Genomic DNA, 23,179 nt, shown 5'->3' with positions numbered 1-23,179 from the left:
GCACATACCAGTACATGAGGGAGCTAAAAAATGACCCAAAGTTTACCAGTATTTGAAATTCAAAATGGCCACCATCTCGGTGTTAATCGAGTCTATGGGGTCAAATAAAATTTTGATTTTCAATAAACTAAGATGTAGAAAAGCTTTCTTACACCAGGAGCTTTAAAATGAATCAAGACAACAGTATATCAGAGCAGGATTGTAAATCATTCTGTTTTCCCTTTGAATTTAGTATCTATCCTGGCTGGAAATGATGATTAAATGAGGATTCTATATCAGTCCAGTAACATTCAACTATCAATCTTTTATCGTAATCCACATCTGTTGATCAAATGGAGCACATTTATTCTTAGAGCAGTGCAGCGTAAATCCCAACTCGGATCTGAAACATTTGCCACATTTCTGACATTTAAGCTCACTGCCATCCACATGTGTCTTACAGTGTCTTTTCAAATCTGTTATCTTAGAAGTCTTGTAACTACAACACGTACACTCAAACTGTTTGTCATTGGAGTGCAGTAACAGATGCTCTTCAAGGTGACACCTGTGTTTGAAAGTCTTCCCACAGGTTTGACAGAGAAATGTTTCTTTTTTACCACACAGTAATCGGTCTTTTATTCTATGAGTGGACCTCATGTGATGTTTGAATGAACCTCTAAATTTGTATCTTTTTGGACACAAATGACAGGCATAAAACACAGAGCTGTGACTTTCTTGGTGGTGCCTCATAGCACTCACAAACCGAGTTTCATATCCACAAATCTTACATTTTCTGATATACTGCTTTCCGGCTGCTTTCTTTTTACCGGAACATGCATGTTTTTTCCAGCGCGATTTGAGCCAGAAAGATTCAGAACATTTACTGCATTTGTAAACTCTACGATCACTATTTTGATTTTTATCTGCATTGTCCCTTGTACTGGCTTCATTACCAAGTGTGACATCACAAAGGTTAACAGATGGTACAGACGAAACTAGAAGCTCATACAAACTATTACCATCTTGTGTCTCATCCTCACCGTTGTCTTTTCTGTTTTTATTTTTGATTTTGTCAAAGTTCTTACCACTGCGTGTATCAGCATTTTGTATGACATGATTTCCTACGCTATAAGTCTTCAGGGCAGAGTTGTTTACGCCAGCTCGTGTCTTGTACTTTCGTCTCATCCTGCCCAGACGGTGATGTTGTTCTGTAAAAGATTCTCTCCCTCTCTCATTACTGTCATGAGCATTGTCATTCCTACAGGTTTCCTCAGTGATTACAACGTCTTCATCTTCCAATTCTATTATCACACTTCCCATCTCATCACCTACTACCTTCCTCCCTCGTGCTGGAACACTGACACGGTGGTAAGTTATGTCTTTTGGTGTCTCACCTTTGAGAAGAAAAATCAGAAAAAAATCAGTTTCATTACTGAAACACTGAAGTGACTGGTTAACAAGAGATTACAACTACAACACTGCCTAGTGCTAGCCAACTTACCATACTTTCTCAAGTGGTATAACAGATTGAGTTTTAGAATTACACAACTACAACACTGCCTAGTGCCAGCCAACTTACCAAACCATCCGTGGGGGTACAGTGGATTGAACTTCAGAATTTTGCAACTAACGGTACAACACTGCCTAGTGCCAGCCAACTTACCAAGCCATCCGTGGGGGTACAGTGGATTGAACTTCAGAATTTTGCAACTAACGGTACAACACTGCCTAGTGCCAGCCAACTTACCAAACCATCCGTGGGGGTACAGTGGATTGAACTTCAGAATTTTGCAACTAACGGTACAACACTGCCTAGTGCTAGCCAACTTACCAAACCATCCGTGGGGGTACAGTGGATTGAACTTCAGAATTTTGCAACTAACGGTACAACACTGCCTAGTGCTAGCCAACTTACCAAACCATCCATGGGGGTACAGTGGATTGAACTTCAGAATTTTGCAACTAACGGTACAACACTGCCTAGTGCTAGCCAATTTACCAAGCCATCCTAATTGGTACGGCAGATTGAGATTCAGAATGACAACTGCAGCACTGCCTAGTGCTAGCCAATTTACCAAGCCATCCTAAGTGGTACTGCAGATTGAGTTTCAGAATGACAACTACAACACTGCCTAGTGCTAGCCAACTTACCAAGCCCAGGCGTACCTACGTAACGATATCATAGTTAAGGCAGTCAAAGAGATACCATGACTATGCATGCAGTAACTTTAACCCTCGGTCTAAGTAGCAACTGCTAGAAAAGTGATGCTGACACAGGGTTATCTTGAAGCCGAGATTAACCCTTTGAACCCAGCTCAGACAAAAATGTCTGCATGATGTCATAGGGTATCAGGGGGACAGGATGCAAAGGGTTAAACCAAACATTTTGAAGAAAATTCCACCGTTGGTGGCTCTAACAAGACCAGAAAGATGCCGGCGATAAGAAATTTATGCTACATCTTTGCTATCTTTGTGTTGACTATTGTTTAAAGTAGTCAATACAGCGTAGAACATGTGAGAAAGAGTACGGTACAAATAAAGTGTCCATGTTCATTTTTGAATAATGGCTGAGATTAGTTGATGAATGTAAGTTGACCAGGGCCTAGGCCATTAATTAATAATACATGACACACAAATAATGTCCTCAGGGCACATTAGTTTATCCGAAGTCATTTTATCTAATTTCTGTGCCACTTCAGATATCAAGTTTTGGTAAATTGAAGTTTTTCAAGTTATTGCTAAAATTGACCGAAAGAATTTGTTTTTATTTGCTTTAGAATTAGTTAGTATAGCCATCAATATTCATTGAACTAGGTCTATTGTAATGTTCCGGACAAAGTCGAGATACAAAGTTTCAGAAAAAGAAAGTCGCGTCATTTTCAGTCTCTGGATACGGTAGACATAATCTCACAACCTTTCTGGTATATGTATTATTTATTACAGAAAATATAGCTTTAGTTTTGTCTCTTAGAGTACAGCTGGGGTAGAGTAACTGTGCTTAAAGAACTATCAGATTAGGCCAAAGTAATTAAATTCTTTGTTTTGCGTCCACTCTAAATGGAAAAAGGTACGCGTACAAGCGGCTGAAAAACACACACAAGAAAATTAACACAATGTAATTTGATTGCAGCAAATAAAAAATTGTAACAAAATTTTAGTTCAGAAAAGCTAAGCGGTTATGTCCTAAAATTTCCTATTCAAATACACTGTGTGTGTTTTTCATGAAAATCTTAAAAACCTAAGCGGGTGGGGACGCAAAACAAAGAATTTAATTACTTTGGCCTTACTGCATTAACCCACTGGTGATGATTTATTTCAAGTTTATTTGTCATCTGTGTCACAAGTACGTTTTATTTCATAAATTACAATGTATTATTTATTAATGAACAGATACAGAGAAAGCCCCCTATCGATGGTTGATACTCACAGCTTTCCACCACTGAGAATGTATGTCAAAGGGTATCCAAAGGCATCGTGGGAGTTTGCCATTGCCAATATTAATGCAGATCTTACAGTGTGTTTCAATTCGGTGCAACAAACTCAGTGTATGAGATTGACACATTACATGTACAAAACAAATGATTAACTTGACTATCACGACACATGTCAAAGTAAACTGGGGACCTGTACTCCAAATATGAAAGGAATGGGACTGGCCATTTTGAAGAAGCTTAGAATGTGAAAGTTGACACCGCCACATATCCACTTAAATGAGCTCCCTGTTGCTGACAGTGGAGCTAACAGAGTGTCATCAACTGGTCAGATATTGGTCTGGACAGAGCTGCCCCATGCTGGTTTACTGTAATTAATCAATGTGTGATACCCAAGTTAGTCCTTTATATTGTACACAAAAAGTACCCATTTCATATACCAAGTTGGTTTATCAGCACATACCGGTACTTACATACATACATACCGTACATACAGACAGACATACATACATGCATGCATGCATGCATACATACATACAGACAGAAACAAACATACAGACATACATGCATGCATACATACATACAGACACACATTGACAGACAGACACATACAGACACACAGATAGAAATACATACAGAAATACAGACACATACATACAGGCATATACATACATACAGACAGACAGACATGTACACACATACACACATACATACAGACAGACAGACAGACATGCAGACATACATACATACATACAGAGACATACAGACACGTACAGACAGACATACAGGCATACATACATACAGACAGTATGTATGTATGCCTGTATGTACCGGGGTATGTCATACAGACATACCTACAGACAGACAGACAGAGAGACAGACAGACAGCTACAGAGACACCACCGACCTGCCATTTAAGCCCTTTTTGGTATGCAGGGTTCGAAATTTATTTTTTTCTTTGGTGGTCAAGGTGACCACCAGATTCAAAATTGGTGGTCAATAGTCAAATGTTGGTGGTCCAAAAAATACATCAGTCACTATCAATATCAGAGTCTAATTCGCGTGGAGGCCGAGGTCCATAGGGCTGGATAGTGGGCCAACGTCTTGTTCTGGCACCATACCATCACATTTGTAGAGCTGGATGAGGGTTGAAATCTCTCAGTGGAGGCCCTGTCAGCTTGATTCTCATGAGCTCATTGAGTGTTTGCGTTGTTAAGTTACACCTCCAGTCCGTTTTTATCTTCCCCATGACTGAGAATCCCCTTTCACACTCACTTGTGTGAATTGGGATGAGAAGAATTATCTTGACAAGGGTAAGTATATTTGTTAAGTTATCTGGCTGCTGTAGGAGGAGCCTCTGCCAAAAGTAAAGGTAAGTCAGATCGGGTTGATTGATGATTGTGTTCAGTGCAGTTAACTTTAGTTCCCTCCACTCTATTACAGTGTTTCCAACTTCACATCCTTCCCTCTGAAGCAACACCTGGAAGTGTTCCGCTAGATGCTGAACTTCATTATTTCCGTATGTGTTAAGGGCATCATCTTCATTTACTGGCCAATTTGCTGGATTGAAAATTCTGGCCATGTTCAAGATTTCATTATTTTCGAATGACTGAAATCTTTGTTGTAATTGGTCCACGGTATTTTTTGAGTAACTACACTTTGTCACCATTGACAGTTTCATCATAGTCCTGTCTTGGCTGAGTTTGACCCTGTTCAGCAGTTCAGCAGCTAACTCCATACCTTTGAAAGTTACTTTGATGCCATCCTCATCCACTTCAGCAAGACCATTGAACTCGATTTCTTGAGGGCCAGGGTTCGTCATGAGTTCCCTCAGGCTAGTTAGTGCAACATGGAAACAGGTCTGCACTGTTTCAACAGAAGTGTTGTTCTTCTGGAAAGTCAGTGACAGGCGAGACAATATTCTGTAAATATCCATCATCACATACAGAGATTTCACGAACCGATATGACTTTAACTGTCTCACAAATCCTCTGGCTTTATTTTTGGCATCTGTTGACTGACCTGTCAAAGCTACCTGTTCAAGATGCGTAACCATAGGCACATAATTTTTCGTCACGTTGATTACCGCACGTTCGTGATGTCCAATCCATCTCGTGCCGACCACATTCGAAGGTTTATACACCCTCTGATTCATCGCGTCGCCGGTTATCTGTAAATTTGTCCAATTCAATGGAGAATTTGTGTAAAACTTGTACACGTGAATGAAGAAATCCTCTAATCCTCTAAAAAATTGAGATCGCTGTAACGCTGTCTTATCGCACGCTTGAGTCTGTGGGCTACACAGTGTATAGACACGAGGTATATCATTACGTATGCGAGTTGCAACTCCGCGATTCTCGCCAAAATTAACGGCAGCTCCATCGGCGCCAAAGCCACTATCCTACTTCTCCACTGTTGTTGATCCAAATCAAGCTCTCGATCGAATGCCCGATCAATAGATTGTAGGATACCCTCACTGGTCGTTCCAATTGCTGCAGCGACAGATACACGGTGAGGGGAAGACCATTGTCAATCAAACGTAGATACAACACTTCCTGGTCGACGACAGAAACATCGGTCGCAGAATCGATCAAAATCGAAAATATACGGCTGTTATATACTTTATCTTTCAACTGCTCCTTCAAAATTTCAGCGATATAATGAATGAAAGTTTGAGCTTGCTTATCATTTTTGTACGTTGTACCCAAGTTGACATCATTACACTCCTGAAGTTCACACAATCCAGCAAAATCGGAGAACGGTCGTTCTGCAACTGCGAGGTAATATGCAGTCCGAAACACTTTTTCCAATTTAAGCACCTGTGTACCTGGTCTTTTTCTGCGTTTATGAAACATCTTTGCATCGGCGTACTTTGATCGCCTGCTAAACTTTGAACTCGATAGGCTCCGGTCGCTTTCTTATGTGACTCACTTCTCTCGTGTTTTTGTAGGGTGAATATTCGGAAATTCGAGCATCCACGGTGGAATGCATGTCGGTATCTCGGCTGTACTCACGGCAATACGAGCAAAACATGACACTTTTTCCATCATCATATTGTAGCCATGGTCGACCACTTTTCCATTTATCACAGAACTTTCTCACAACTTTCTGCTTTTTTGAAGACGGTACACTCGCTGCTTGAACTTCGCTACTTATTGTCTGGCATTTGTCGATGTCAACATCGCCCTTTGAGCATGAGCTCGCCGATGTTTCTGTCAAAGTCTTTTTCTGACTGGAATCAGCATTGACTAAACGTGTTGCCTCATCAGTTTCCGCAGTTCTTTTTTTGAAGCCAAAGTTGAAGAGGGTACTGGTCATATTTGCATTTAAATGCCTAGCGGGAGAGTTGACCTGGAAATCGCTGCACAAAGCAAATACCTCAGACTGTTTTCAGTGCATTGGGTCGAGTGCCGTGCCTCGTGTTGGCCAGTCGGAGTCTCATGCATATGTATTTCTCTGTTTCAAGACCTCCTTCCTCAATGTACGCCGCCACCAAGATCATTGCATAATGAATATGTATCAGTCGGTTTCGAGATGCCCGTTTGGCATGGCTTCGCGACGTCACAGACGGTTATTGAATATTTAAATTATCTGCTCTGCTAGCGCTAGCGCTATATGTTGGTAAAGGGTTTCGGCAGCGTACATGCGTAGCCGTCAGAAACTTGGTGGTCATGATTGACCACCAAAAATTGAAACTGGTGGTCAAAATGAGAAAAGCGGTGGTCATTTGACGCATGACCACCGGGTATTTCGAACCCTGGGTATGTATACTTATACCAAATGAGAGCTAAAAAACCACGATTATGTGAATTTGAAATCCCAAGAGCTGGGTGTGACAAAGCTCTCTTGAAATATAACAACACGGTACAACATTGATGATTATTGAGCATGATGATAAATTTATTAACACAAGTCATTTTTTATCAACTTTCACAACGTCATAAAATACAATATAACTCAAATATTGTGTTCTTCAAGTTAAAATGAAATAACCATGTATAAAGCAATTCACAAAGAGTGCTGAAGAAAGAAGTGTCTGCCAGGTTGGTTTTACATTTGCATATCATTTTTATCATTGAAAACCTGGCTTATTAAATGAAATGTACATGTTGGGATAGCATTGGTTTGGAATGTTCTTCATACTGGATGTTCAAAAATATTTGAAATACCTTAATTATCAATCAGTTACAATAAAGACTGCTTTATTTCTACATCTGTGAATGTTGGTTATGGAGGGAGAAAAGTTATTGAAACTCCATGATTTGTGCAAGTGTGTTGTAATTTTTGGCGCAGTTCTGCTCAACCCTTTGAGTGCTGTATTTTTTTTTCCCACAAAAATTTCAGTGCAACATTTTACCAATTTTTATTGACTTTTCTGTAATTTTTTGATAATTTTGGACCAAATGAACACAACATTTCGTTGGCTACAGTTTTTAGCAAAATATTGGCGAAAATCTGACAAAAATTGTCTTAGGTATATCTTATAAAGGTGACAGAAATTGACTTTGGCGCTCAAAGGGTTAATCGTAACTGATGTGGTTTGGAATAAATGCAATCAGCTCACTTGTTACAATGCAGTTAAAACTATAGTCCTGCATGCCAGACCTCAATCCTGCATCTGCGCTGGATCAGCACACAAAATGTGCCACGAGTGGCGCAGCCACCAGCTTAGTCTGGCAGAGACCCTGCGATTCGCGTTCTTCCCTGTTGGAACACGCGCGCGCCCTTCAGAGATGCGACGCGAATCCCAGGGTCTGGACGTTCTTGCAAGCGACCAGTCGGATTTCTGCCTGATCCGGGTACTTTATAGAACTCCACACATCCGTTAATCAAAACAAAAAATGACAGGTAGCATAGCCAAATAAAATGAAAAATGAAAAATAAAAACATACCGCGTATATAGGTCTACCAGCTACTAGTATATATTCTCTCCGCCCAGTTAGATAGGTGTTTCTTTTGACGTCACTACCCTTATGAATATTCATATACTTGCAAGAACTGTGTCTGGCAGCGCGTGCTCACAGCTGCACAGCCTTCGAATGCAGGCCCATCGCGGCGCGCAACAAACAAGGCACAGCGACTGTGGAGAGTCTACCACCAGCTATGAGTAACCGCAGGTTACGAGGTCTGGCAAGAACCAACTGCTCAGGAATGTGATGACGTGAAAAGTGGGCTGTCTTTCCCATGCTAATAAGTATAACTTTGGACCACTGCCCACTGAGGACGACGATGCATTTTCACTGTATGTACCCACCATGTTCCGCATATCCATGCCATAAAAAACCACCTGTTTCGCAAACCCATGCAAAAAAAACATACAGTAAAAATCTACAGCAAGCATTTATAGCGAGGCCATTCATCACTAGCTCATCAGCAGCCAAATGGGCCAAAAGGCTGAGCTAGGTTGGAAAGGAGCAAAAACATGAATAAGTAAATTCCATAGAGTACGTCGATGATCAATAGTTGCAAGTATGAAATGCAGTGGAGCAATCTGTTCAACAACAGATTTGCCATTCCCGACGGTTCCCTGCAGGTTCAAGGTCTGCCATGAAAATTTGAACTTTGCTACCTGACACAAAGTCAAGTGTCTTTCCAGAGAGAGTCATAAGCATTATAACAAGGCTTCTTTCTGGCTTCATGCCTTGCAAGTGCATCTTTGGTTTTAAAACTTCGCCCGCACAAGACACAGGAAAAATCTCGTACATTGCTATGCTTGTGAATCTGGTGTTTCGTCAAGTCTCCCTTTCTGTAAGTTTGGTAGTCACAGGATGAACACTGAAACTCTTTGTTGCCAGAATGTGTTTTTAAATGGGCAGTGTATCTATGTTTCAGTCCAAAAGTTTTTCCACAAGTGCAGGCATACTTCCGTGTATGGCATCCTTGTTTGTGTTGTTTCAAAGACAACTTAGAGCGGAAACTCTTGGGGCATTCATTGCATGCATGGATCTCTGTAGAATGGGAAGCCTCGTGCCACTTCATTCCTTTGTAAGTTTTTGGCTCAAAACCACAAACCTTGCATTTCTTTATGCCCTTCCAGCTGTGTGTACAACTATGCTCTTTGAGGAGTCTTCTTTCAGAGAATCCCTTCCCGCAGAAGCAGTTGAAAGGAAATTTTCCAGTATGTTTCCGTGTATGCTTCCTGAGGCCAGTGTTTGATTGGTAGACCTTTCCACATACCTTGCAGCTGTATTTAGACACTTTCTTGTCATCCCCCTCAACTCTTTCTGCCAAAATTTTGATTTCACTTGTTCCAGCAACCGCACCATCTGAACAATCTCCGGTCTTTGCTCTATCTGTGTCTCCTTCTGCAGAGTTCACTGGGCTCCTGACAGCATCACTCTCAATTTCAGCAAATAGTTTTGTAGCATCTGATATGATATGGAAAACAAAAAAAACCCAAAAGTAGTCGAATTATACAACTGACAACAATCTTTTGAAATCAAGGTTATGTGTCGTGCTGCATCAAGCATTGCATTGGGCTGGAAATTTAAGTGGAAAAAATTAAAATTACCAACAATTAACGCACCGTGCTCATTATCATCATGTTTGTTACACTGTAAAACATTGACAGATAATTACAAATTCTCATGGATTTTTCATCTCAAAATATAATGAATCCTATAGAAAGTCAATGTATACTGTGTAATTGGGAGTACCTGCTTTGTCCTTTTTAACTAATTCCTTTTAACTTTTAAAGAGTCCTGTTTCGTTGTTTGATCTCTTTTTTTTCACACTGCATTATCTACTATAGTCTGGATGCTTAGTTTGTTGTCTGTAATTTGCAATTATTCTTACTTGTCTGTTTTTTTTTAATTATGATTTTATACCATAGTAAGATATGTATTTTTATATGGGATGTATTGATTCCTGAATTCAATAAATAATGACAAAAATAAAAATATGTATTTGTATACATGAGAACTTAGTAGAAAAGGGATGAGTTTGAGTTTTACTGGGACTTGATATGAAATTACTCTCTCTATGGCTCTACATTTTATCCCTATCATTATTCATAAAGAAACTCAAAATCATCAAACTACACAGCAATATTCTCCGCATTGTACCTTCATTGAAGTACACAGCAATATTCTCCGCATTGTACCTTCATTGAAGTACACAGCAATATTCTCTGCATTGTACCTTCATTGAAGTACACAGCAATATTCTCCGCATTGTACCTTCATTAAAGTACACAGCAATATTCTCCGCATTGTACCTTCATTGAAGTACTCAGCAATATTCTCCGCATTGTACCTTCATTGAAGTACTCAGCAATATTCTCCGCATTGTACCTTCATTGAAGTACACAGCAATATTCTCCGCATTGTACCTTCATTGAAGTACACAGCAATATTCTCCGCATTGTACCTTCATTGAAGTACACAGCAATATTCTCCGCATTGTACCTTCATTGAAGTACACAGCAATATTCTCCGCATTGTACCTTCATTGAAGTACTCAGCAATATTCTCCGCATTGTACCTTCATTGAAGTACACAGCAATATTCTCCGCATTGTACCTTCATTGAAGTACTCAGCAATATTCTCCGCATTGTACCTTCATTGAAGTACTCAGCAATATTCTCCGCATTGTACCTTCATTGAAGTACTCAGCAATATTCTCCGCATTGTACCTTCATTGAAGTACTCAGCAATATTCTCCGCATTGTACCTTCATTAAAGTACACAGCAATATTCTCCGCATTGTACCTTCATTGAAGTACTCAGCAATATCCTCCGCATTGTACCTTCATTGAAGTACTCAGCAATATCCTACGCATTGTACCTTCATGAAGTACTCAGCAATATCCTACGCATTGTACCTTCATTGAAGTACACAGCAATATCCTACGCATTGTACCTTCATTGAAGTACTCAGCAATATCCTAAGCATTGTACCTTCATTGAAGTACACAGCAATATCCTACCATTGTACCTTCATTGAAGTACTCAGCAATATCCTACGCATTGTACCTTCATTGAAGTACACAGCAATATCCTACGCCTTGTACCTTCATTGAAGTACTCAGCAATATCCTACGCATTGTACCTTCATTGAAGTACACAGCAATATCCTACGCATTGTACCTTCATTGAAGTACACAGCAATATCCTACGCATTGTACCTCATTGAAGTACTCAGCAATATCCTACGCATTGTACCTTCATTGAAGTACTCAGCAATATCCTACGCATTGTACCTTCATTGAAGTACTCAGCAATATCCTACGCATTGTACCTTCATTGAAGTACTCAGCAATATCCTACGCATTGTACCTTCATTGAAGTACTCAGCAATATCCTACGCATTGTACCTTCATTGAAGTACTCAGCAATATCCTACGCATTGTACCTTCATTGAAGTACACAGCAATATCCTACGCATTGTACCTTCATTGAAGTACTCAGCAATATCTACGCATTGTACCTTCATTGAAGTACTCAGCAATATCCTACGCATTGTACCTTCATTGAAGTACTCAGCAATATCCTACGCATTGTACCTTCATTGAAGTACTCAGCAATATCCTACGCATTGTACCTTCATTGAAGTACTCAGCAATATCCTACGCGTTGTACCTTCATTGAAGTACACAGCAATATCCTACGCATTGTACCTTCATTGAAGTACTCAGCAATATCCTACGCATTGTACCTTCATTGAAGTACTCAGCAATATCCTACGCATTGTACCTTCATTGAAGTACTCAGCAATATCCTACGCATTGTACCTTCATTGAAGTACTCAGCAATATCCTACGCATTGTACCTTCATTGAAGTACTCAGCAATATCCTCCGCATTGTACCTTCATTGAAGTACACAGCAATATTCTCTGCATTGTACCTTCATTGAAGTACACAGCAATATTCTCTGCATTGTACCTTCATTGAAGTACACAGCAATATTCTCTGCATTGTACCTTCATTGAAGTACTCAGCACTGTTATGAATGTAATGCATGGGAGCTGCCATGACAAGTCAATATAAAGTAAACATGATTTGTACAAAAGAATAAGATCACCAAAGACCTATCCTTGACTGATGCCAATACTGGATTGTATTGTAAGCAAGTATAAAAATATACGGTAAGTATGAATGACATAGGGATATGTCATAACTTTTACCAAGTTGGTTAGAGTTAGGTATGTCATGCCCTGGCTTTTTAAATGTCAAAATTCAACTCATTTGCAAGAAACTTGTCCTGGCATGTCTGAGTAGTGGCTCTTGACAAGATGAAAATCAGAACGCCAAATGAGAACCAAAATGTTCATTACAGAAGAGTCTTGCTATACGGTAATTAGCAATTAATAAAAGTAGATGCCTTTCTTGAATTTTAAATCTTTGTATGAACAACATGTGGAGTAAGTATCATCAGATTTAATAGTGTTATTATTCAGGAAATAGATCGCTATATACAAACATTCTTTCCCTGTGTGGAGGTCCAGAATTGGTCTTACCCATTTTGGTGAAAATGTTAAAGGGACAAAGTCAGCCATTTTTCATGAATTTTGTTTGATAAGAGATATTACTGATACTGTTTGACATGTTGAAAGATACTGAATAAATGGGTGACTGTGCATATATTCGACCCCAGTTTTAGACACGATACATGAAACCACAGCAAAAATGAATCAATGGTCGTTAATTTGTCTAAAACCGGGGTCGAATATATGCATGGTCACCCATTTATTCAGTATCTTTCAACATGTCAAACAATATCTCTTATCAAACAAAATTCATTGAGAAATGGCTAACTTTGTCCCTTTATAGAAATCTAGCATGCCATCCTAATTACAGAAGGTCATTTAAATATGTCAAGTTTTTTTTTTATCTTTGTACACTGCTAAAGCAGATGGAAATAAACGTCAGCACTGCATTTCATCAAATTTGATGCTATATTTCTGGACATATCAACCTTATTATAAAATTCATTGATGAAAATTAATTAAATATGCAAATCAGCAATTACCTGATATGACACTGCTAAATGTCTTTGCAAACTATTATCGCACTGTGAGATCAACCTCTGTACCACGTTTCATCAAATTTGATGCAGCATTTCTAGACATGTCACACAAACTTTTAAGAAAGTTTATTAAATATGCAAATTAGCATTTTAATGACATGATACTGCAAAATGTTTATTAAATATGTGAATTTCTTTTAACACTCAGTGTTTCATCCAGGATGGCATCAACAAGGGTGATTTAACCCATTTACCAGAAAATTTAAGGGGATTTCACAAGTTCATATGCTCTACTTGTACATCTGTAAGGTGTGACTGGCACCATTTCAAGAGGGGCTGGTCCCCCTTGACAAAGTACTGGAGGGTACAAACATGTCAACAGAGGGGGAATCCCCATCCCCCTCTCTAGATGAAACACTGCACACTATCAATATCAGTACTACCATGTGTTTTACCAGAAATGATGCCATATTTATGGACATGCCTATTATGAAAGTTCGTTATATACTGGTATGCAAATTAGCAATTAGTTGTCATGACACTGCTGAGTGTCTTTGTAAACCATTTCATGACTGTGAGCTCAACAACTGTACCAAGTCTTAACACAGTTGATGCAGTATTTCTGGATATATCTACCTAATTACAAAAACTTTTAATATGCAAACAAGCATGATACTGCTAAATGTCCTTGCATGGCACTACAACATAGTGAGCTTAACATCTGTACCAAGTTCTATTAAACTTGCAGTGGTGTTTCAAGTTGTACCACGTTAATACGAAAATTAATCAACAATGCAAGTTTGCAATTAATTGACATGGTACTGCTGATTGTATTCGCACACTATCTGTATCAAGTTTCATCATCTAATCTAGAGGTCAGAGTTTCGTGACATATATAATTACGAAATTCATTGAATATTCAAATTGGCAATTTATTAACAAAGCACTGCCTTATGTCTTTGTGCACTGTTAGACCTCTGTATAACCGATATCTGTAAAATATTGCATTAAATGTGGCAGTCTCTCTAGAAAGACGATGCTTTCTCAAATTTCTCAATCCAAAACAATGGACATGCATATGTGTGACATTGTACATTATCCTTGTACCTAGACTCTCTCACAGCCCCTCGCTGGCTACACCTCCATGCTTCACCTCAGACTACCGGTATAATACCGCCCTCAGCAGATGAGCCAAGCAAAGCTGGCGTTCCACTATAACCTGGCTGGCTCGGTGAGCCTCGCTTGCTAGAAAGACTATTGAGGGCCCATGACAATATGGTTGAGGATAGAGCTGCGTAGCGGACGAGAGGCTGTAAGAGAGTCTACCTTGTACCAAGTTTGAAAAGAATTGGCTCAGACATGTCTGAGTTACCTGTGTTGACGTAGGGATGGATGGACACATGGATGGACAGAGCCAAGTCCATGTACGGTATAAGTCTCATGGGCCTAAATTAATTGTAGAACCTTTCCAGGTACACTCTCTAGCATGTTCTACACTATATAGACTACTTTATACAATGTTCAACACAAAAATACCATAGAGGTAGCATAAATTCTTACCTTTGCTAGCACCTGGCTTGTTAGCGTCGCCAACGGTGGAATTTTCATCAAAATACTTGGTCTTTAGTCAATGCATCCAGATAATCCTGCGTTGGCATCATTTTTAGCGCAGCGACTACTTAGACCCAGGGTGTTAATTACTGCACCCACTGCAATGGCATCCTTACCAGGTGGGACTGTAGATTGAGTTTCAGAACTACAAATACAACACAGCCTGTTGCCAGCCAACTTACCCAGCCATCCTTGGTGGTATGGTAGCTTGAGTTTCAGAACTACAACACAGCCTGTTGTTGCTAGACAACTTACCTTGGTGGTATGACAGATTGCATTTTAGAATGACAAATACAACACAGCATGTTGCCCGCCAACTTACCTAGCCATCCCAGGTGGTATGACAGATTGAGTTTCAGAACTACAAATACAGCACTGCCTAGAGTTAGCCAACCTACCTAGCCATCCAAGGTGGTATAGTGGATTAAGTTTATTGCCTAGTGAGAAAAAACTTACCTAGCCATTCCTGGTGGTACAACATATTCAGTTTCAGAATTACAACTATAACACTGCCTAGTGTCAGCTAACTCACCTTGAGCCACCCCATGTAGTACAGTGGATTCAGTTTTTAAAACTACATATACAGTACTGCATATGTACAGGTAGTGCTAGCCAACTTACCTTAAGCCATCCCATGTGGTATAGAGGAGTTAGTTTCAGAATAATTCATTTCCACTCCTTCCCATTCACCAAGCTTAAGTGTTTTTAAACAATTACATTAGGAAAAGGAAAACTTTCTTGAAACAACCAAGTGAACGATACTATTCTACTGTTTGTTTTTGTTTAAAAAAACAATAGTAGTATTGCCATATAGCGCTCTAAAACTAAATTCACAGGAAAAGTCATCGCTTGAGAAAGATGTAGTTTCTCAGATATGCCTTACATGTATGGTGTTTTTTCCTTTTACATGCCCGATTGAGCTTTTTCCAGATATGATATGCAATACAGTGCAGACAACAGATTTTGTAATGAACTTTACACTCAGAAAATGCAAAAATTTGTATATTCTTATGCCAAATGATAAAGTAGTGATTCTGATACCATAGCATTAATGAAGGCAACCATAAAGCTAAATATTGAATTTCAAAGATCTATTATGCCAGTGGATCAGAAACAGTGTTTTAAGAAACATAAGCGACCCAAATATTTTGTTACACAAATTTCATCATTTCAACAAACCTACATGTAAATGAGAATTAAAAATAAGATTTAGTTTGTATTAGAGATTCTTCAAAACATAGTTTTGAACAAAATTAAGCAAAATTTGAGGAAAAAAATTTCCCTTAAACTTTAAATTGCCACCTAAATGCTCCCAAAAGCATTGCAAATCCCACCCCCCTACCAGTACACAAACAAATATGTTCGAATTCCCCCCAAGCAAACATGTATTATGTCAACATTGTTACATTGTAGCAAAAATACTGAAAAAATAACACATAGTTTAATATTGTAGTAGTTCAGGATGTTAGCAGCGTCATGTTCTGAGATATCTGAACTTTTATGAAATGAATGGAACTCTTAGGAAACCAACAATTTGCATCTTTACCCACCTTCCTTTGCCATGGAATTATCATCATCTTTGTCAGATAGAAACGCGTGCTGTCCGTGTGTCTCATCATCATCTGACTCTCTATGATCTCCATTTCCTTCCAACTCTTGATTGCTGTCATCCATTTCAACATTTTCATCTCTCTGGTCTTGGATGCCAGTATCTTGCGCTACGCTGTTTGCTTCACTCTGTTTGTCTCCATGTATTCCCTGTGTACCATCCTCACCTCTTTCTGTTGCAGTTTTCAAACACGTGTACACTTCCCCAACATTGTCATCAAAATCAATGCTGTCAGCTCTACTGTCAGCACAGATGCCGTCTGTACTTGAATGTGAATCAGTTTCATTTTTAATAGTTTGAATGCATTGATTTGCACTCATTGTCTTTCCTTCTACCTGGTTACTAAACTGTTCTGCTGAGTATCTTCCAAATCCACTCTCATCGCTATCGTTTTCCTCTTTCACGGTTACTCCAATCTGTGGTATTGTACCATTTGGTTGATTGCTGTCTTGGTGAAATGACGGTGAGGGTTGGGATGACTGGAAATCCATGTCATCTTCTGTGTATAAATGATTTGTGTCATTCTCTCTTCTTTGCTGAGTGACATAATCGTATCGTTGCGTTAGGTGTCTAGGAACCATAAATGTTGCATCAAAACGGTCAAAAAAGTTATTAACAGTCGGTTCTAATGTATTCTTTTTCACGGACGTACGTCTGCATTGTGTGGAACCAACAAAGAATCTACCATGGGCTTGGGCATTACGCTGAAGTTTGCACAGAATATCAGTTTCTGTCAGGAGATGGTTATCAGTCACTGATCCTAATAACTGATTGACTTCGATAATCCCACATGGATAGGGTACACTGGGTGATTCAGTTGTGCTACCATGTGATGTCATCAATTCAGGTGTGGCAGGTTGTGATGTCATCAATTCAGGTCTGGTAGGCTGTGATGTCATCACTCTTTGGCTGCTATTGACTGCCAGCCTTATAATGCGCCCACTTTGACACAAGTAGTTTACCAACAGTGTCATATCTGTAACAGAGCGATGTATGAATCATTTACAATACGTTCAACAAATGGATACAAAGCTGGTAATAGGAACTTGAACAACTGCTAAATTGCTGAATTGAAGTTTAAATTCTGGGAAGGAAGAAAAAGTTGAAAAACTGACTTTAGTTTGAGCAGAAATTAGTAGAATCCTCCTTGATTCCATTCTCTGATGACAACTCAGCAACTGCACCAATGGGCTGCTATTAGATAAGGTGTGCGCAAAGGACCATTGGATAAGCTGTCAAATTCTACAATCACACAAAATTCTGCCACAACATTAAATTAATTTGAGGTACTAGTAAAATTAATTCTAGCTATGTTAGTTCCGCATGTTAAATTGAATAGAAAATGGAAAATTATTTCGATATACTGATAAAATTAATTCTAGACTACACAAAATTAATACCAACACATACAATTTATTTTAACAGTCTGATTAAATTATTTCCATGAAAATAGAAAATTCATTCAAGATATCAGTTAAAATTAATTCTATGCTACATAACATTAATTCCAGCATGTTTCTTGTTAGAGTAATTAATTTAAAATATGTTTAATTATATCAAGGATCGGAATATAAAAAAAATTCTTGCCAGTACTAGTATTTTGAGACTACATAAAATGATTGTAACACATTAAAATTAATGTAAAATAATTTTGACCAGAACAGACCTCTAGATTTCTGTGTTTTCCATGGAGTAGTGTTTTCCATGAAGTAGAGTAGTACCGGTATTAAAATGACTGATATTTTGGCTGATTTTGATGATTGATTTTTTGATCTTTTTAATATTGCCATTCCTACAAAGTCTTTGATCTGCAAGTTTTGGTAAGCTGAGAGCTGGTTTTTACAAATGTATTGCCATTCTTGGATCATTTAATATGTTCACTCAGGTAAAGATCATGCAAAAAATGTGATAAAAATATAAGTGTTGAATATAATATTCAAACAGTCTTACTACGTGCAAAACATACTACAAACCACTCAGATTGCACCAGATTGCCCTATTGAAGACATCAATTTCTCAAAAGTTATTATGTGAGAGGAGGGGACACCCCCCCCCCCTCTCGCACTCTCCTCCTGGGATATCCTATGTACCAGTATGTCATTTTCAAATGTTTTATCTAGTGCAATCAAATTGAAAACACCTCTCAGATTGTAATTGATTGCAGTATTGCACATATCAATATTTTAATTTTTTTTTATTCAAGAGGGGAACGTCTCACGCTTTCCCCCTCGGACTCTTGCCCATTCACCCCCTACGACATCCAAGTGAAAACCCTGCATTAATATGCTGGGCAATTTTGAATGTTCTCATCTAGTCCACAAAAAAACAAAAATATATACACATGCATATGGGAGCTGAAAATTCTAGACCTGATCCAGAGAGCACAGAAATATGAACTGCTAGGAGGATACTTGGCTATTTGTCTAGTTTCTCCTTGCAGGTTTTTCTCATTTTATCAAAGAAAGAAATTGCATTTGGGAGTGGTTGGGTCATGACAGAGGTTGCACAAACTTTCAGCTTATCAGAGGCTGTTTGTCTGTCAGCAGCCATCTTGAAATCAGTGACTGTGCAGGTATATCCCACAGTCCTCTTCTCTAGGTTGAAGCCTAGTTCTCATAACTACATGTAGTGTCAATAACAGAGGGTTTGTGGAAGAAAAGAACTCACCTTTCTCAGAGAGATTTCCATTGAGCACTCCACGATATAATTTCTGCGTTGACTTTTGAAACCATTCTCCAATTATCTCCTGTTTATTGCCTTTGGTAAGAGTGGCCCACATTTTCTTACATTCTGAAAACAGACAATAATATGTTTCAGCACAGACAGCATAGAAACTACTGCCTATGGTATAATAGCTATATCTTTACAGCAGAAGAAATTCTCATGCATTACTGGCACAGCTGAATAAAAATGTTTGTCTAGAAGTGGCACACTAAAAGGAGTAGCATCATATTGTTTCTGGTAAAGATTATATCCTGAAAGTAGCATTGGAAATTCAATGGTAGTAATAACAGATACCAATCCTTTGACCTTATTCAGTAAGCTTTCTTAAAGGCGGAGCCTCCCTTTAAAAGGGCGCGAAGCAATGGCGGCATTCATTGTGTAAGTGGACACCAAACAGGCAGTACGCGGGCACACGCCGCAAAAACCCAGACAGACTGCCAAGTGGTCAGCACTTTATCAGCCTTCCCTATACAGCTCCACTGAACTTGACAATTTATTGTGAAAGACAGAGGTGCATAGAACATTGTGGAATGAACAGACTTCTCACATTTCTGTACACACATTTCAATAACAGACCATAACCATGGAGGTAGTAGAGGGCTCCTACTACCTCCATGGTTATAACACTCACAATAGCTGAACACACAACAATCTATGGGCCACCTCAAGAATGGACCCAACTATGTACATCCCTATATCACACTATTATGGGGTTCACATCTAGGCCCAGGGCCGGCCAGAACTAATCCGGCAGAATGTGAGAAGATAAGCTAATCTTTTGTCCGCGTTCACATTACGTTCAACGCTGTCCTAGCCTAGATCATTTGGTAGCGTCTAGCTAACCGTCTAGCCTAAACTGCAACTGTCCACAACCGAGCCTGCAGCGGGATTTACTGCAGGTCTGCTGTTCATAATCTGGCTAAGTTCTTCGTAAAACATACAGGTCTTTCTTCCCCGACCGCTTGTCCTATTATTATCAGAAACTTTTTTGAATTCTGACTTCAAATGTTTCATCTTACGTTTGCATTGATCTTGGCTACTATCAAACCCATGCTCTGACAAATGCTGTGAGATGATATTGTACGCGATTCGATCCCTCGACGTGCCGTCCATCAGATTTTTCACCATATCTTCGTTCCAAATGCCTAAAAGACACTTGATTTCTTCCGTAGCCCAGTTGACTCCTCGACTCGCCATGTCTAAAATGATACTGAATCGTCGAATAGGTCAAAGACTACACTGCATGTCAACTACAGAGGGCGTCAACTGGGACCTGAGTCGGACAAAACGCGGTCACATAAGCTGTTTACTGCTCGGCCACAGACCTGGGTCGGCCACAAACCACCCCTCTCGACTAGGACAGAAATTGTCCGGACAGTGGCCGGCCAAAACCGTTCACACCTGTTTTTTTGGTCGGCCACGAACCTGGCTAGGACTTAGGGCCTAGTCTTTTTTGGCTAATGTGAACGGCCCTAAAGTTAGTGTCTTGATTAGACAATACTTTCGTCATCCAGGTCCACTGTTCTTCAGGTTTGCTGAATCGGATTATAATCAAATGTAGATAAAGCGAGGACAGCGGAAACACAGACCAAAAAACGATTGCGTACAAGACTGAACCCCTCTGCCACATCGGATTTTACTCAGATTGATGACATAATTACCGTATATTGAACAGCCCCTCCTTTGTGATTGAACAAGGTTACATCCATGGATAGAGGGACAGTACTACGTACTATAGAACAAAGCTAGGCTTCATGATACACTCTGCCGGGTACTTCCGTGGCAGCATACTTGACAAGGTCCCTTCATAGCATAGGAAATGGCACAGGCTCCCGCAACGTTTGAAAGAAATAGCAATTTGCTTACACTGGCTCGGCACGGCAGGGCTGTGTGCTACCGGCGTTATGGTGGGAGGCCGTGTAACGCCGGTAACACACAGCCCTGTACGCAGGGCTAAGCCCTGCCATGCAGAGCTATGCTAATTACACTACAGGAGACATTGCTGTTTATCGAACCACAAGCGCCTATGCCATGGTGAATGCTACATAACATGTAGGGCAAAATTGACAACTGTTAATGATTCTGTCGACAACGAGGAGAAAGAAATTCTATATAATGATGATATACAATTATTGAAAACAGGGGACACAGTCCCTCCACCGTGCAGGGGAGTACCTTGTGGAGTGCATATTGTCAGGTCAGCCTTCGGAAGTGTGGGGGATGCCACCGCACTTGATGGCATTGACAGCAGTGACTTCTTTGGCGGCAGTGGAGGCCAGCATACGGGAACTTGATCGTCCTCCGTGGTCTTTTCCTACAAGCGATGGCACCACACGAGGACTTTCCATTTTGTGAATGAAAGCAAAGGCCTAAAAATCTGTGATAAACCAGAATGATCGCCTTCTCCTCTGCAGGTTTTGTGCGATCACAGTGAGCGAGTGTACCGTGAAAAGACTTATAAGGTAGCCTGGACCTCACGAGCAATCCGTGCAATGCACTTTGACCCCACTGTATGACGAGGTGCGTCATGGGAGAGTTTGAAAGTCTTGTGGTCACGATGCTCTGCGCGTCGACATCATCGCAGGAAAAATATACAATAGCTGGCAACAATTTTATCTGAATGTTTAATTGTCTGTTCGTCATGTTCTGCTGATTTGTTTTATGTGAAATGGCCTACAATTCGTCTTTTGTTTCGTTTAGTTTTATACTTCGTATTTTTATATTTTATTTCGAACAAACCTGCTATTGGGCAGTTGACCTGTTGATTCGTGAGTAAATAAATAAATAAATAAATAAATAAATAAATCTATTCCTTCCCTTATAAATAAATAAATAAATAAATAAATAAATAAATAAATATTTTTAAAGATTGTATGTAAAAATTGTTACGCGATAACATTGCATTCGTTTGAGTAATTCTAATTCTGGCGACGAGAATGGAAACCGTCCATCTTATGGGAACTACTATCGACCAGGTCTAGTCCATGGCGCAAACTACAACTGGCCGTACGTAATGGAACAGAGAAAACGTGCAAGTATGACTGAGGAAAAAGTAAAAACACTACCTAGCTAGTTATCATGACTTTTAGACTGATTTGAAAGAGTCTCTTGACTCTCTATCTGCTACTTGGTTCATTGACAAAGGTTGAGAATTCCTGTGTTTATATGCAACTGTTTATTTCAAATTGTATTGGGTAGTTCGAAGTTTTGTGGGTGGGACACCAAGGTTACCACCGTATTAACTAACTTTTTATCATGGAGGAAAATTATTAATATTTAGAGCAGTTTAATACACATGTATGAGTAATATGTGTTCGACTTAAATATGTTCAAGATACCGGTATCTAAATTGAAAAACATAAGGGCTTAAAATGAGCACAAAATTCCGAAAAAAAAAGATCAACGCGAACAAATTTCTTTTGAAGACGAAGATGGGCCCAAGGTAGGTTGTACATATTGTTCCAGATTTCTATACAATACGTCACATGACTTTTCCGGGCAACGTTGATGTGCTTTCACTGCTAGTGTTCCGCTTTCAACAGTCGATGGTGATTAAGTTATTTTTCTACATCACAGAGGCTGTCCACCCGTCCACTGTTTACCAATCAGTCATAAGTTCGATTGCCGCATGTCTGCTGTGTTGTTGTTCCTAACTGTCCAAATTGTGACTATTCAGGTCATAAATAATAGTTATTAGCAGTCTGTAAGAAATATTTTGAAGACTTGGCATCAAGAAAGGTAAATACTACCATTGCCCCATTAGAATTGACTTTCCCTCTGTACATACAGGAGCAGGTAAGACTCAGACTTGATTGGACGGTAGAGAAGAAGACAAAAGGCCGTTGAATCTAACTTAA

General features: G+C 39.5%; 1 protein-coding gene across 2 annotated transcripts; it reads right to left on the bottom strand.

The window, feature by feature from the left end:
* Positions 1–278: 278 nt before the first annotated feature.
* LOC139123722 (uncharacterized) lies at positions 279–21,827 on the bottom strand. 2 transcript variants are annotated; one of them, XR_011549779.1, is made up of 5 exons: positions 21,498–21,827; positions 19,266–19,388; positions 16,540–17,574; positions 8,509–9,778; positions 7,283–8,077 (listed from the first exon to the last, which is right to left on the bottom strand). XR_011549779.1 is itself a non-coding variant. In XM_070689878.1 (4 exons), exons 1-4 carry the CDS (start codon positions 21,562–21,564, stop codon positions 298–300), a joined length of 2,301 nt encoding a protein of 766 aa, XP_070545979.1. In that variant the 5' UTR covers positions 21,565–21,823; the 3' UTR covers positions 279–297. The 2 variants fall into 2 exon arrangements, 1 of the variants encoding a protein (XP_070545979.1); XM_070689878.1 differs by lacking the exons at positions 7,283–8,077; positions 8,509–9,778 and adding an exon at positions 279–1,373 and having other exon boundaries at positions 21,498–21,823.
* Positions 21,828–23,179: the final 1,352 nt, after the last annotated feature.

Source organism: Ptychodera flava, assembly GCF_041260155.1.
Source record: "Ptychodera flava strain L36383 chromosome 23 unlocalized genomic scaffold, AS_Pfla_20210202 Scaffold_23__1_contigs__length_28996876_pilon, whole genome shotgun sequence".
NCBI classification, from domain to species: Eukaryota; Metazoa; Hemichordata; class Enteropneusta; family Ptychoderidae; genus Ptychodera; species Ptychodera flava.
This window is presented reverse-complemented; position numbering and strand designations above follow the sequence as displayed.

What these genes read in the sequence shown, in the direction of transcription:
- LOC139123722 (XM_070689878.1), bottom strand. Translation starts at nt 21,564, where the DNA reads ATGCCATCAAGTGCGGTGGCATCCCCCACACTTCCGAAGGCTGACCTG. An exon ending in TGGAAATCTCTCTGAGAAAG is followed by an intron (nt 17,575 to 19,265) that starts GTGAGTTCTTTT and finishes GCTCTGTTACAG; the next exon opens with ATATGACACTGTTGGTAAAC. An exon ending in TAATTCCATGGCAAAGGAAG is followed by an intron (nt 1,374 to 16,539) that starts GTGGGTAAAGAT and finishes TTCTTCTCAAAG; the next exon opens with GTGAGACACCAAAAGACATA.